The sequence below is a fragment of the Culex quinquefasciatus genome, chromosome 3 (genome assembly GCF_015732765.1).
Source record: "Culex quinquefasciatus strain JHB chromosome 3, VPISU_Cqui_1.0_pri_paternal, whole genome shotgun sequence".
Taxonomy (NCBI): domain Eukaryota; kingdom Metazoa; phylum Arthropoda; class Insecta; order Diptera; family Culicidae; genus Culex; species Culex quinquefasciatus.
The window spans coordinates 52,973,710-52,989,524 of NC_051863.1; the positions used below are offsets into that span (position 1 = coordinate 52,973,710).

At 37.1% G+C, this 15,815-nt stretch overlaps 1 protein-coding gene across 1 annotated transcript in view; it reads right to left on the reverse strand.

Moving 5' to 3' along the window:
- LOC6051612 overlaps positions 1 to 15,815 on the reverse strand; it is a 64,539-nt gene that overhangs the window by 22,288 nt on the left and 26,436 nt on the right. The window contains exons 2-3 of the mRNA XM_001867988.2: positions 7,573 to 8,209; positions 307 to 450 (exon numbers count right to left, since the gene is read on the reverse strand). Coding sequence (XP_001868023.2) covers positions 307 to 450; positions 7,573 to 8,209 — 781 coding nt within the window. The remainder of the gene's footprint in view (positions 1 to 306; positions 451 to 7,572; positions 8,210 to 15,815) is intronic.

The following is a 15,815-nucleotide window of genomic DNA, read 5'->3' on the forward strand; positions in this document are numbered from 1 at the left end:
CGGGCGTTTCTTTATTATACCATTGATAAAATTACCTTAATTCCTAGACTAGTCTTTTAAGTTACTCTTCAACACCGTACGCCAACCTTTCTCGCAAACTGCGAGATTCAAGTGGACGCTTTTGAAATGGTCAACAGGGCCAGCAGCAGGAAGAGGTACTTGGTTGAGCCAAAAAAAAAGTTTGTTTCTCCCTCGAGGTAATGCTGATGGCCAAACATAATTCCGACGAATTTTGGATCGAATCAATGTTGATTCTTGATGATACGCTGAAAGCCAAATGGATGATGTTCGTCAAATGTTGTAGTCTACTCGTCATCTGGAACCAGCTCGCGGGCTGATTTAAGCGAGAATATCCTCTTGTTGCGTTTGTACTGCTTCTTCTTCCGGAACTCGTCGTTCGTTCCGTGGAGAGTGTCCCACCAGCCGAACAGTCCGTAGCACTGGTTGAACCTGTTGAAGAGTTGAGAAAGATTGGTTAGTTGGATTTAATTTGATACAGTTTTTGGTGGGTAAAAGAGCTAAAAGCCTTGTATCTGCTCTACTTTTTCTGACATCAAGTCCATTTAGATCTTTAATTATTCCATGACGGTTCTAATTTCAAGCCAAAACTTTTGATTGACGTCAATGTAACTAAAGGATTCCAAAAAATGGTACTTTAACACTCATTGTACCTTGATCCAAAACAGGAATATTTTATTCGAACCTAGGGCAAAATTCATGAAACCTTAGTCTAATGAGTGTTATGTAAGGTGCTAAAGTTTTATAATTAATTTATTGGCTTGTTGGTGTTGGCCAATAAAAAAGTTTTGTTTTCTTCTGTTTGAGTTCAACTAGGAATTTTTCGATCGCGTGCCTTTTTTAAACCATTTAAACGTGCCGTTATCTTAGATCATGCCAATAAAACTTCAATAATCAACTTGGGAAATCTAAACTAGCTGCCGAAAGCGGATTTAGTGTAGAGTCATGTTTTAGAAACGATATCTTATTATATGTCCAATAATGACATTTTAAATCACATTGTCAGTGGGGGTGACTATGCGCCAAAACCGATAGGAACTGGTCAACTTAGTATTCCCTCAGAATTATATTAATTCTGTCAAAATTGCTAGTTTTAATTGATTTTAATTAGGGGAAACGGGAAACAACTAATCAAAATTCAGCCTGAGCCTTACTTAGTGGCTTACTAATGAACAAAAGTTTGGGTGCAAAAAGAATGTGCATTACTATGCAACCTTGTAGCTGAAACTTCCTCAATGTGTAGTGGTTAGTTCCTTAAAGTAAAATCTTAAAGTATTATTTCTCAAAAGAAATAATGTTATACTAATTGAGATAGTTTTTGAATAATAAAAAGACAAAAAATTAAGTGATCTACATGACAAATATAACAATCGGAAACAAGTCAGACAACTTTTTTCGTTATATTTTTCCGCTCTGTCGGTTCCAAAAGACCAAACACCCCGAACGTTGCGAATTCGTTCCCAATCGAGTCATGTCCGTAACTGGTAAAAATGAGCAACAGTTTGTGTTGCGCCGTTCTCTTTCCTAAGATATCCGAGCTAAGTTATTCCGGTTGCATTTGACAGCTGACGTGCTCAACCGGAACCAGTTAATGATGGATTTTCGAAATTCGGATTTTTTTTTTGTCGGGGATTTGATAAGCTTTTTCAACTAATGGTTCAATGTTTGCTTTTGATTGAGGTTGCAACTTGAAATTTATTAATTGAGCAACAAATACAAATGGTTGCATTTTTCAGATTTGCTTCAAAAGTTGCAACGGTTTGATCAAACAAACTTGAGTAAAACAAATCCCCAAAAAAGGTGAAGGTCGATTCGGCGACTAAACCGAATGTTAACATCCAGTGCATCGTTAGCAGATCGACGCTGTCGTGCTGTCTTGTCGCATCCGCCATTTTTACGTTCCGAAAAAGTCGCGTTTTAATGTTTGACCTTGAATAAACAAAAACAAGAGCATGCAATTTAAACAATAACAAACACGTTTTGTTTGATTGACCATTATGTGCATTGCCCCAAAGTTTGGTTGAATTTGGTTGACGGAGTCCTGAGTTATAATTACAAATGTTTACGGTAGTCGAGCTAGTACTTGTGTCAAACGCGTTTTGAAATCCTTTCAGCTTGTTGTCGCACTGTGAAATTAAAAGGGAGAGGCATTGAGAGCTGCACAAAATGGCGTTCTTAACTCAATTTGGCCCAAAATGCACGTGTGACAAGATAGCACAACAGCGACGAGATGTTGAATTTATGAGTTGTATGGACTGAGAATTATTGCTAAGCCCAGAGAGAAGTAATACTCTTTGGTTTAGCAGTTAGGACATGAAAAAACAAAAAACATCAGAACTTCATCGAGATTTTTTTTACTGGTCAAAGTCCAGGCCAAGAATGATATCCCCATCAAATTTAAGATTGGTTTACTTTTTATCTTACTGCCTCTTACAAAAATGGTACATCGCGGGCAGACGGTAATAACAAAATTTATGCCATTTCAATAACAAATACGGTTAAAATAACAATAAGTGTTATAGAATCTTCTTGAAAAATCAATTTTTGCATAGGGGTTTAATAACAGTTTATGTTATCATAACAAAATTTGTTATTAGTCTGATATTGGTTGAAAGCCAAAACAACTTTGGAATAACATTTTTTGTTATGGAAGAATATCTCCAACTGTTATTGGGATGATCGGATTAGTTATTAATATAACAAAAAAATAATAAGAAAGATTTGTTCGAAGAATAACTAAAAATGTTATTAGTCTGTTATTACAATAACAATCCAATAACAAAAAAATCATAACGACGAATAACAAATCTTGTTATAAATAACATAAAATGTTATTGGCCTAGTATTTTCAAGTATCAACAAATGTTATTCCCATGTTATTTCCGTCTGCTCGGGATAAATATTCGAAAAAGGGTATCTTTCGGAGGCATAATATTATCGATTTGGTATCTTCGGAAACATTGAAGGATGGATGTGAGCTATTTGAAAAAAGGTACCGTTAACCGGGATGACATTGATAGAATTTCAATTTATTTTTCAAATATTATTCGAACGGTAAGACTTGTCTCCATATTTATATTTTTTAAACATGTAACCGGGAACCGTGGTGTAGGGGTAAGCGTGATTGCCTCTCCCCCAGTCGGCCTGGGTTCGATCCCAGATGGTCCCGGTGGCATTTTTCGAGACGAGATTTGTCTGATCACGCCTTCCGTCGGATGGGGAAGTAAATGTTGGCCCCAGTCTAACCTAAAGGGTTCGGTCGTTAGCTCAGTCCAGGTGTAGGAGTCGTCTCCCTGGGTCCTGTCTCGGTGGAGTCGCTGGTAGGCAGTTGGACTCACAATCCAAAGGTCGTCAGTTCGAATCCCGGGGTGGATGGAAGCTAAGGTTTAGAAAGAGGTTTGCAATTGCCTCAACAATCAAGCCTTCGAACAACTAGTTTTAATAGGAATCTCGCAATCGAGAACGCCAAGGCTGTAGAGCGAATAATTTGATTTGATTTTTGAAACATGTAGTTATTTCAAAAACCGGGATGACTTTGATATTCACTGTGATTCTTAAAAATGTCAGCTTAAAAGTATGCATATTCAATTAATTACGTCAAACTGACCATTGGTAAGTTTACTTTGAATGTTTCATTTGAAAAATTCACAATGAAATGTATTGTTAACTTTGTTTTATAACTTTTCATTATATCTATACACATTTTAGGTTAAGTACTTATAAAAAAATCCAAATTTGATCAAAATTCATTAGAAATTGTTTCTCTCATTAAAATATCAAATTTTGTAGTCACCAAAACCAATTTTGTAGAATGAATAAAATAATCCAAATTTAGAATAAAATTTGTTCTACTGAAAATGTCTATAAATCTGAAGAAATTTTTGAAATCTGTTGAAATGAAAACAGGTAACTTTAGAACTAATTTCAACTATTCTGTTCAAATTGTCCAAAGAATCGAATGGTGCAGTTCGTTTTCCGACTCGAACTAATTTTCATTGTGAAAACCATGACACTGCGAGTGTTTTCCTTAAGTTAGTCAACTAACTTTCAAAACATTTAAAAATTTGTTGTAAACTACTTCTTTAGGTACTTTGAACACTTCCCTACCAAAGTCTGCATGGTTCCATAGCATTCCGTTTGTTTTTATTAGTTTTTTTTTCATCTTGCAAAAAATCTTAAGCATATCTTCACACTGGCTATCAATGTTTAAAGGTACCTACTTGGAATTTTTGCCGGTTTTACATTATTATTTTTCACAAAATAAATCAATTTCCCAAAATCATATTTTTATATTATTTTTGAGTATGTGGAAGTACGGACATATTTTTTTCCACCGAGCTATGATTTAAAAAAAGTTTTTTTAAAATAGAAATCTTACTAAAAAAATTATATCCAGAAAACTCCCTATAAATTTGTCTCAGAAACATTAAAGTTTTGATTTCTGGTTGCTGAGATACAGCGCATTAAAAAATTGTCCTATTTTCCAATGTAAAATGAAATAAAACATTTCAAATTTTGTGATCTCTTAGAAAACAAATATTTTTAAAATTTTGGAATCAAGGCTAACATAGCAAAGAGGAGTAATATTAATTTTGTTTTATGCTTTGAATTCCCGGACGCTTCGAAATCTAGACATCTCATCTTATTTCATAAATTATTTGGACAAAATATCATAAAAACTTGTCAAAACTGAGTTATAGAATGAATTTTCACATTCACTTTCGTTTCAAAATTATTTGGTGGCTAGAGTTAATGCCAAAAAATTATAATTATAAAATAAGATAAAACGAGTGTGCTTAAAGGGTGAAACATATAGCACTGAAACGTATCATGCATGCAATTTTTGCTTGTATGCAACAGCGACGAACCGCCCTAATTCTCCATACAAACTTCGGAGAAAAATCATTCGGCCCTGTCTAAATATTTGTGGAAATTTCAAAGTGCACGTTTTTTTGAAATTAAATATGTCTTTATTGAACATTCTTATAATAATTACATTTCTTTTACATGATAAGTGGTATGGCCTAATGCTCTTCATCTTTGTTGTATTTTTCGTTTTATTATTAACTGATCACATTTATTTATTTGCTTCAAATTGTTTTACATTATTGCATTGAATTGAATACATTTGGGTAAAAAAGAAAAAAAAATCACTTCAACAGCTAATCCTAACCTAAAACTAAAAAAAAATAAATCCATTGAAATATTCAAAATCACTAGAACGAGTAAACTACGAACTGTATTTTAAGATGAATGCTCCAAGAGTTCTTACTTGTTCCTGGCGAGTTTTGCACCCACGCAGAGTTGTTGTCATCTCGATGAAAATGTTCAGAAGTTCTTGTGGTGAAAACAGGTCACTACTGCCTTCACCCGTTGATGTTGGTTGGTTTTCCCTCGGTTGCTGACTGAAGCCTGGAGGTGTTGTATGCTCTGCAACACTTTGCCACTGATTCAACGGCAATGGCTGCAGATTTGGAACCACTCGAGTAGATCCTGCTCCTGGTGACGCCAAAGCAAGAAAATCCACATCCGTGTATGCTGGTGGTGTTTTGCGACGATTTGGTTGGTGCCTCGTCGTCGCTTGCTGCCGAATTTTCACAAACTCAGCTCGTTTTGGGCAGCTTCGATTCTTGGTAGAATGGTCGCCGCCGCAATTGAAGCATTTCGCTTCGATGTTCTCGTTGATTGTGTTGCAAGCTTGAGTTTTGTGCTCACCTCCGCAGGTTGCACAACGACTTTTGATGAAACAGTTCCTTCCACCATGTCCAAACTGCAAGCAGTTCGAACATTGCGTCACGTCACGGTGCACTGGACGATAACGTTCCCAAGTCACGATGATGTTGAAAATTGCCCGAACTGCTTTCAGCTCAGACGGCGTTGTCGATCCTTTCTCGAGATGAACCAGGTACAGTTGATCACGATACTTGATGTCCTTGTTGTGTCTCGTCATCTTGAAGACTTCGATCACGTTCAACTTAAGAGTTTTGAGCTCTTCTTTCAGCACACTCACATCCATGTCGTACAGGCCTCGGAGGACCTGTTTCATGGGGCGTTTACCTGGATCGTCATGGCTGTAGTATTCAATCTTGGTGTTGTGCAGGAAATCCCGAACGTAGTTGTAATCCTTTCTGGTAGGTAGCAGAATTTTGAGTCCATCAGCACACAAGCGAATGGAAGCTCGTAAAGCACCAGATTTGATAAACCCGGTCAGCCACTTTCGCACCGAATCCGATGACGATGTTTTTACAAAAATGGGTGGCAACTTTTCCCGTCGTTCAAATTCTTCCTTCTCGCTCACGTCCACAGGGAGGGTAGCGAACTGGTTTCAGACAATTTTGAGCCTCCTGCTCAAACTGCCTGGCTTTGCAGGTAGCGCTTCGGCATTCTTTAGCTTCTTCAAATCTGCCGATCCTGCTGGTGAGGACCGCCTCTTTTTCTTGCCGTGAGGCATTTTTGCACTTTTTAAGCACTTTTCAGGAGCTAAAATCCAGGAGTACCTCACTGAATGATGGTCCACAAAGGAATGATTCAAAGTGCACGTGTTTCTGGGGACCCCAAACTTCATGCTTCCCCTCGAGTTGAGACAAGAAAAAATGAAAATTTTGGGAAATCTGAAGAGATACCCCCTGGATCGATTCTTTAGGCAATAATAAGTTACTGTGCCAATTTTGAGTCAATTCGGTTAAGGCTAAGGGGTCGCTTTTTATCGTTGATGTTAATATGGGGAAAATCGCTAAAATGTATGGGGAAAAACATCGCTTCAGGATTTTGGCAGCAGGTGGCGCAGGTCTCGCCAAAAATTGTCCAAGTGTGAGATTCTTGTAGGAAATTTAATTTCCTGCAACTTTGTCGAAGGGTGCAAGAAGATCCGAGTTGATCCTGATGAGTTATTAGCAATGCGATGAAAAGAAATTGGCCTATATACTTGAAAGAATATAAGGGGTATATAAGAAGTACATAAGAAAATAATTTTTACTAGAAAAATCATCAAAAATCAGGATCAACTCGGATCGTTTTGCACCCTTCGACAAAGTTGTAGGAAATTAAATTTCCTACAAGAATCTCACTCTTGGAAAATTTTGGGCGAGACCCGCGCCACCTGACAGAAAAATATTAAAACGATGTTTTTCTGCATACATTTTTGCGATTTTCCCCATATAAACTTCAACGGTAAAAAGCGACCCCTTAACCTTTACCGATTTGGCTCAAAATTTGCACAGATACTTATTTTTGCCTAAGGAATCGAATCAGAGGGTATCCCTGATGTAATTTTTTTTATTGTCACCCTACTGCGCAGTCATTTTTGTCAACTTTTGTACGTCAGTGTTTTCGATTGTTTTGGTGTTAACAGCTTGTTTTGATTTAAAATTCTGATAAAAAATATCAGAAATGTTGTTAATGATATTTCTACATTTCCAACTTTTTACAAGATTTTTTGCCAGTTATAATAAAAATTATATTCTACAAAGTGTCGAATCATGATGTTATCTCAGGATTTCAATTTAGTGCCTTCTAATAAAACATTTTACGAGCAAATATCTTAGCAAAACTTACTTGAGGTGATGATAGTCGTGCTGTTCGGAGCTACCGAGCACCGGCAGATGGTAACCGGAGTGGTCGACGACCGTGTCCATCATGACAAACAGCAACCAGATGGCGATCGTTACCGGATGGCTGGTACAGAGCGCTGGCCCCACGTACACCGGCAGCAGATCGCTAATGACGAACTCGAAGGGATGGGCGTACATGGCGGCCCAGGCCACCGGGGAAGACCACTCGTGGTGCTTCTTGTGGATGTGCTTGTACAAGAAGCCGGCGTGCAGCAATCGGTGGCTGTAGTAGAAGGTGATCTCCCAGGCAATAATACAGACGACCATGTCCCGCAGAATGATGTCAATCGAGGGCAGGACACGCAGCTCGGGCAAAGCGGTCACCATCAGCTTGCGGCTCATGTAGGTCAGGTACGAGGTTGGCAGCCCGTACACCACCTGGTTGGTGAGCACCGTTTTGACCAGGTGCTTCAGCTTGGAAATCTCCAGCGGTTCGTTCGTTCCCGGCTGGTTCTTGTATTTGCGCATAAATTTGGGCTTTCCGGTGACGTCCATAAACACGAACAGTCCTCCGATGATCCAGAAGAGGCCGTACGTCCATATCGTGAGGCACCAGATGTAGATGGTATCCGGCTCGTCACCTGAAATGAGAGTAAGCGACTTTAAACCATTGTTCACGACTCTTTCCTAACTGAGGGCCAATATTTGCCCAACAATTTGTTGAGATGATTATAAATTCGGGGGAGAACGCTAACTGGCACTTTCGGAACAAACTAACGTCCCAATAATCAATCAACTGAATGAAAGCAAAATCGAGGACAGAATTTCAATACGAGCCAAGGCCACCGGCTGCGACGTTGAATCCTACACCAGAATTTTTTTTATATATTTTCAAGGCACGTTGTAGCCACAATGCCACCGCGGGAAGATGAGCGCTTCTTTGTGACCACCAGTGCTGAACATCGCGGTACCGTAACAGCGCAAATTTGGAACCGGCTCCCCAAGTTTGCTGTTGGCAGTAGAAATCATCCGTGAAAGTCAATAATGGTGGTGCGGTACCGACGACGGGTAAAGTACGTTGACGTGAAGTCCGAAAACCCATGGTCGATCATTTGTTTTACGAAGCGTCACCGCTTTCTGATGTGAATGAGTTTAAATTATCAAATTCGACGTGGGTGCAAGTTATTAGCGTGTTATGGCTAATTTTGATGATGCAGCCGCCTCTTTTCTTCACCAGGGTTAAGTTAAGGGACAGGATTTTTCAAAACAAAATTTTGTAATAGGTCATGTACAAATAAACGCTCACAATTTGCGTTGCGAGAACGGTCTCTCAAGCACAAGGGAAACTGTTCTTGATAGAAGTAAAGTAAAAGTAAATCTTTCCCAGTTCCTGAGGGGAACACCCTTGGAGAACGTATCGGGGCCAGCATTTACAAAGCGGATTCAGTGGCAGTATTTTAACTCAACAAATGTTAACGTGTTTATTGTTATTGTTGACATTCCATAGGTCGCCTTCCCATTGTTTTCGATGATAAGGTCCAGCTTGTGACGATGCACTACCATCTCTCTACTAAGCAATCGAATCCAGAAGAGAAACGATCACCAGTAGTGTTGGTCCGAGCCGGGATTTGAACCCCGATCTACCGCTTACGAGGCGGAAGCGTTACCCACTAGGCTACGTGTCACGGTTGATAAAGCTGTCTCACAATCTCATTTTGTACTAACGAACTTTTTCTACACTGACTAAAGTGAAGCTTGATGGGACACATAACTTAATCTTAATCTTAATGTATTACGAATTTTGAAATTGAAAATTAAAAATGATAAAAGATTATTTTGAATTTTATTGAAAAGTTAACATGATACCTGAGCAATTCTCTACCAAAACCGGAAATGGATTTTATTTGTATTTTTTGATTTGGCTCAAACTTTGTGGGGGCCTTCCCTGTGACCAAATAAGCTATTTTGTGTCATTGGTTTACCCATACAAGTCTCCATACAATTTTGGCTGCTGTCCATACAAAAATATTCAAACAGCTGTAACTTTTGAGTGAATTTTCTGATCAATTTGGTGTCTTCGGCAAAGTTGTAGGTATTGTTGAGGACAATTGAGAAAAAAATAAGTACACGGAAAAAAAAATTTGCAGATTTTTTTAACAACTTTTTTTTTACTAAAACTCAATTTCCCAAAATACGTATTTTTGATTTTCGAGATTTTTTGATATGTTTTAGGGGACTAAAATCCGCAACTTTTGAGCTATAGAGAAACATGGTCAAAAAATCTGCCGCCAAGTTATGAATTTTTGAAAAATAGTGATTTTTGGAAAAAAAATCAAAATTTCATGCAAAAACAAATTTGACGTTATTTTTTAATGCAAAATTGAATTTGCAATCGAAAACTACTTTACAATTTTTTTGATAAAGGGCTTCGTTTTCAAGATATAGGCACCGAAAGTTTGATTTTAGCAAAATATTTGCAGTTTTTCGATTTTTAAAAATAGTGACCATGAGCGACCATTTCTAAAAATATTTTTTTTGAAAAGTTCAGAAAATTTGCTATAAAATTGTCTAAGAGACATTGAAGATTGGACCTCGGGTTGCTGAGATACAGCCGCTTTAAGAAAAAGAAACACGAAAATTGAAGTTTTCTAAGTTTCACCAAAACAACCCACCATTTTCAAATGTCGATATCTCAGCAACTAATGGTCCGATTTTCAATGTTAATGCATGAAACATTCGTGAAATTTTCCGATCTTTTCGAAAAAAATATTTGAAAAAATAAATAAATCAAGACTAACATTTTAAATGGGCGTAATATTCAATGTTTGGCCCTTTTAAAATGTTAGTCTTGATTTAATTTTTTTCAAAATATTTTTTTCGAAAGGATCGGAAAATTTCACGAATGTTTCATGCATTAACATTAAAAATCGGACCATTAGTTGCTGAGATATCGACATTTGAAAATGGTGGGTTGTTTTGGTGAAACTTAGAAAACTTCAATTTTCGTGTTTCTTTTTCTTAAAGCGGCTGTATCTCAGCAACCCGAGGTCCAATCTTCAATGTCTCTTAGACAATTTTATAGCAAATTTTCTGAACTTTTAAAAAAAAATATTTTTAGAAATGGTCGCTCATGGTCACTATTTTTAAAAATCGAAAAACTGCAAATATTTTGCTAAAATCAAACTTTCGGTGCCTATATCTTGAAAACGAAGCCCTTTATCAAAAAAATTGTAAAGTAGTTTTCGATTGCAAATTCAATTTTGCATTAAAAAATAACGTCAAATTTGTTTTTGCATGAAATTTGGATTTTTTTTCCAAAAATCACTATTTTTCAAAAATTCATAACATGGCGGCAGATTTTTTGACCATGTTTCTATAGCTCAAAAGTTGCGGATTTTAGTCCCTAAAACATATCAAAAATCTCGAAAATCAAAAATACGTATTTTGGGAAATTGAGTTTTAGTAAAAAGTTGATAAAAAATCTGCAAATTTTTTTTTCCGTGTACCTATTTTTTCTCAATTGTCCTCAACAATACCTACAACTTTGCCGAAGACACCAAATTGATCAGAAAATTCACTCAAAAGTTACAGCTGTTTGAATATTTACATACCATTTTTGTATGGACAGCAGCCAAAATTGTATGGAGACTTGTATGGGTGAACCAATGACACAAAATAGCTTATTTGGTCATATGGAAGGCCTCCACAAAGTTTGAGTCAAATAAAAAAATACAAAAAATAAAAATGGTCGAAATCGGCCGATTTCGTAGAGAGTTGCTCACCTTGCGTTTTTTATCGATAGGTATAGTTTTTTTTTATCAAATCTTAAATTAAAAACAACTTTTTTACTCTTTATCTCATGTTGGTTTGGTTATGTTTGTCGTGCTCGCTGAAATGTCGAATCATCGTTTTTGAGTCTTTTATTACGGTGTTGGTCATGTTAAAAGCCCACAAATAAAATAAAACCCGCTCAAGTGAATCCAAAAGTGAAGGTCGGGGTCGGGGTCAGTCTTATTCCGTGCGGTACGGTCAAAACAGAGCAATTCTCTATTTATAAAGAAGCCATTTTGTGTCATTGGTTCCCCCATTCAGATCTCCATACCATTTGGCAGGTACGTAAATATTGGAAAATAAAAATGTTGTAGGTATTGATGAGGACTATTTAGCAAAAAATAGGTATACGGTTTTTTTGGTGATTAACTTTTTTTCACAAAAAAAAAAACATTTTCCCAAAATCCGTTTTTTATATGTTTTAAGGGACAAAACCCCGCATCTTTTAAGCCATTCAGAAGTATGGACCAAAATTTTGCCGACGAGTTATAATTTTTCCAAATACTGTTTTTTTCTGCAAAAAAAAAATGAAGTTTGGTACCTAAATTTTTTTGACCTCATTGTTTTATTTAAAATCTAGTTTGTAATTGAAAAGTCGTCGCCAAATTAGCACTTTGACATTCAATTACAGCTCATTAAATGCGTTTTCAACTGAAATCGAGTGATAAATAGCTCAATAAGAAGTGAGTAAGCAAGTTTCTATCAAAAGTTTTGTAAAATAAGTTGTTTAAATAGTGAAAATTAGCAAATTGGACGAAATTAGGAGCGAGTGCTTAACCGGCCAAACATACGAAATTTTTGAAATTAAATATGTCTTTATTGAACTTTCTTATAATAATTACATTTAATTTACATTCTAAGTGGTATGGCTAAATGCTCTTCATCTTTGTTGTATTTTTCGTTTTATTATTAACTGTTCAGATTCATTTATTTACTTCAAATTGTTTTACATTTTTGCATTGAATCGAATACATTTGGGTAAAAAAGAAAAAATCACTTTAACAACTAATCCTAACTTAAAACTAAAAAAAAAGTAATTTCATTGAAATATTTAAAATCATTAGAACGAGTAAACTACGAACTGTATTTTAAGATAAATCCTCCAAGCGTTCTTACTTGTTCCTGGCGAGTTTTGCAACCACGCAGTGTTGTTGTCATCTCGATGAAAATGTTCAGAAGTTCTTGTGGAGAAAACAGGTCACTACTGCCTTCACCCGTTGATTCTGGTTGGGTTTCCCTCGGTTGCTGACTGAAGCCTGGAGGTGTTGTGTTCTCTGCAACTTTTTGCCGCTGATTCAACGGCAATGGCTGCAGATTTGGAACCACTCGAACAGATCCTGCTCTAGGTGACGCCAAAGCAGGAAAATCCACGTCCGTGAAAGTTGGTGGCGTTTTGCGACGATTTGGTTGGTGCCTCGTCGTCGCTTGCTGCCGAATTTTTACAAACTCAGCTCGTTTTGGGCAGCTTCGATTCTTGGTAGAATGGTCGCCGCCGCAATTGAAGCATTTGGCTTCAATGTTCTCGTTGATTGTTTCGCAAGCTTGAGTTTTGTGCTCACCTCCACAGGTTGCACAACGACTCTTGATGAAACAGTTCCTTCCACCATGCCCAAACTGCAAGCAGTTCGAACACTGTGTCACGTCACGGTGCACTGGACGATAACGTTCCCAAGTCACGATGATGTTGAAAATTGCCCGAACTGCTTTCAGCTCAGACGGCGTTGTCGATCCTTTCTCGAGATGAACCAGGTACAGTTGATCACGATACTTGATGTCCTTGTTGTGTCTCGTCATCTTGAAGACTTCGATCACGTTCAACTTAAGAGTTTTGAGCTCTTCTTTCAGCACACTCACATCCATGTCATACAGGCCTCGGAGGACCTGTTTCATGGGGCGTTTACCTGGATCGTCATGGCTGTAGTATTCAATCTTGGTGTTGTTCAGGAAATCCCGAACGTAGTTGTAATCCTTTCTGGTAGGTAGCAGAATTTTGAGTCCATCAGCACACAAGCGAATGGAAGCTCGTAAAGCACCAGATTTGATAAACCCGGTCAGCCACTTTCGCACCGAATCCGATGACGATGTTTTCACAAAAATGGGTGGCAACTTTTCCCGTCGTTCAAATTCTTCCTTCTCACTCACGTCCACAGGGAGGGTAGCGAACTGGTTTCCAGACGAATTTTGAGCGTCCTTGCTCAAACTGCCTGGCTTTGCAGGTAGCGCTTCGGCATTCTTGAGCTTCTTCAAATCTGCCGATCCTGCTGGTGAGGACCGCCTCTTTTTCTTGCCGTGAGGCATTTTTTGCACTTTTTAGCACTTTTTTGGTGTGTGAGAGACGCACGTCTGACTCGCTGCTCTGCTGATCGCAGACTCGGCCAAACATACGAGAATTTTTTCTACTTCTTATATTCTTTTTGATTAAATGCACCGTTTTTAAAACAAGTTAAATATTGTTCGAAAAATTCCGGTTTTGTTTATTTTTTTTTTAAATAGTGTTCTTGATTGGCCATTCCAGAAAATATTTTTTCCAAAAAGTTTAGAAAATGTCCTACAATTTCGTCTATGAAACATTGAAGAGTGGACCACAGGTTACTGAGATACAGCGGATAAAAGAAAAAGATACAGGAAAATTGAAATTTGAATCACCCAAACAATTCTCCATTTTCTAATGTCGATATCTCAGCAATCAATGGCCCGATTTTCAATGTTAAAAAATGAAACATTCGTGAAATTAAATTAAAAAAAAAAACAATATATATATTTTTTTTTATCAAGACTGACATTACAGAAGGGCCAAACATTCAATATAAGGCTTTCTAGGCCCAGTGAAAAAAATATAATTTAACTCAAAAATGACGAACTCCTCGTCACATTGTCCTGATGCAAACAATGATCGAGCTGTAGCTGCCACAGCCCTGCGAAGTATGTTGGCTGACAGATCGGGCGGTCAATAAAAAAAGATAGGAAAACTGATGCAAACAAACATCCAGCTGCCATGTAAACATGTTTTGAATGTGTTGGTAAATTTCTGACTTGAAAGGCTTATTACGCCCTGTTGAAATTAGAAAATTGTTTTTTTTTGTGAAAAAAAGTTTATTGAAAAATCACAAAAATTTTCCGTGTACCTATTTTTTCTGAATAGTCCTCATCAATAACTACAACTTTGCCGAAGACACCAAATCAATCAAAAAAATTTCGATTTTCGAGTACGAACAGCTGCCAAAAATGTATGGAGATTTGTATGGGTGAACCAATGACACAAAATGGCTTCTTTCGTGATAGGAAAGACCCCCAAAAAGTTTGAGTCAAATAAAAAAAAAAGTAAAATCCATTTCCGGGTTTGGTGGAGAATAGCTCAACAGTCAAAAGTATATCTCTTTGCCAGCTCAAAATAATAAAAGCAATAATGGATTTAATCACAAAAAAAAAACCTTGAACATTGGGAATTGTTATAATTGTTTTCCATTGTCGATATGCATTTGCATACTTTTTTAGTTGTTGATCCAGTTTGGTTCAAAATCATGTGCTATATCAGAATAAAAACCTAAAATCTGGAGCAACACGAGAAAAAGGCGGATAAGCATTTTGACAGTTGACAGTTTGAACTGTTGGTCTCCCAAGCTACCTTCCAACACCTAAGGGTTTGTTAAATAGTAACTTGTTGTGTTGGAATTTGCAAAATAGTTGCAACTGTCAAAATGCTCACGCGCTCTTTTTAAATGTTGCTCCAAAAATATCGTGTATTTAAAGTAGAATGATCAGTGCCAAAAAGTAACGGCAAACCTCTAAAAAAATATTTTTACGTTACGTAGGTTAATTAAAAGCTTCAGATTATCATTATCTACAGATCTTTGTCTATAAAATCAATTATTGATTGTTAGATTAATGTGCTACCATTTGGTATGTTCAAGCATGCTTTTTTAAAGATTTCATCAATGTTTTCTCCTAGGCTAAACGATTTAAATTGGCGTATTTCAAACTGTCATTAATACATATTTTTGTCCTAAATGGCTTAATTTTGCTAAATTCAAATAAGCTCATTTAAGCACAAATAGAACCAATCAATCTCCAAATAGCTGCCGGGAAGCTTTCAGCATGGTTAGTTTGCAGGTTGCAATCTGCGCCTCATCAATATTTCATGACCCCCCGGGTTGGTGCAAACTTGGCTGGTGGTCGGCGAAACAAAAATATTTTTGTGGCATTTGGTGGCATTTTGTTCAAATTCAGCACATGTGTGATCCTCATCTGTTTACAAAATTATGGAGACATAAAATGGCGTGGGAAATGATTGTTACCCTTGCGTGAATTTATTGGAATTAATGGATGAACCTTAACGATTGCGAAAGCATTTCGACGTGAAGGTAATTGAGTGCTGAAAAAATAGCTAGCCAGATATAATAATTAAAGCTTAAATTG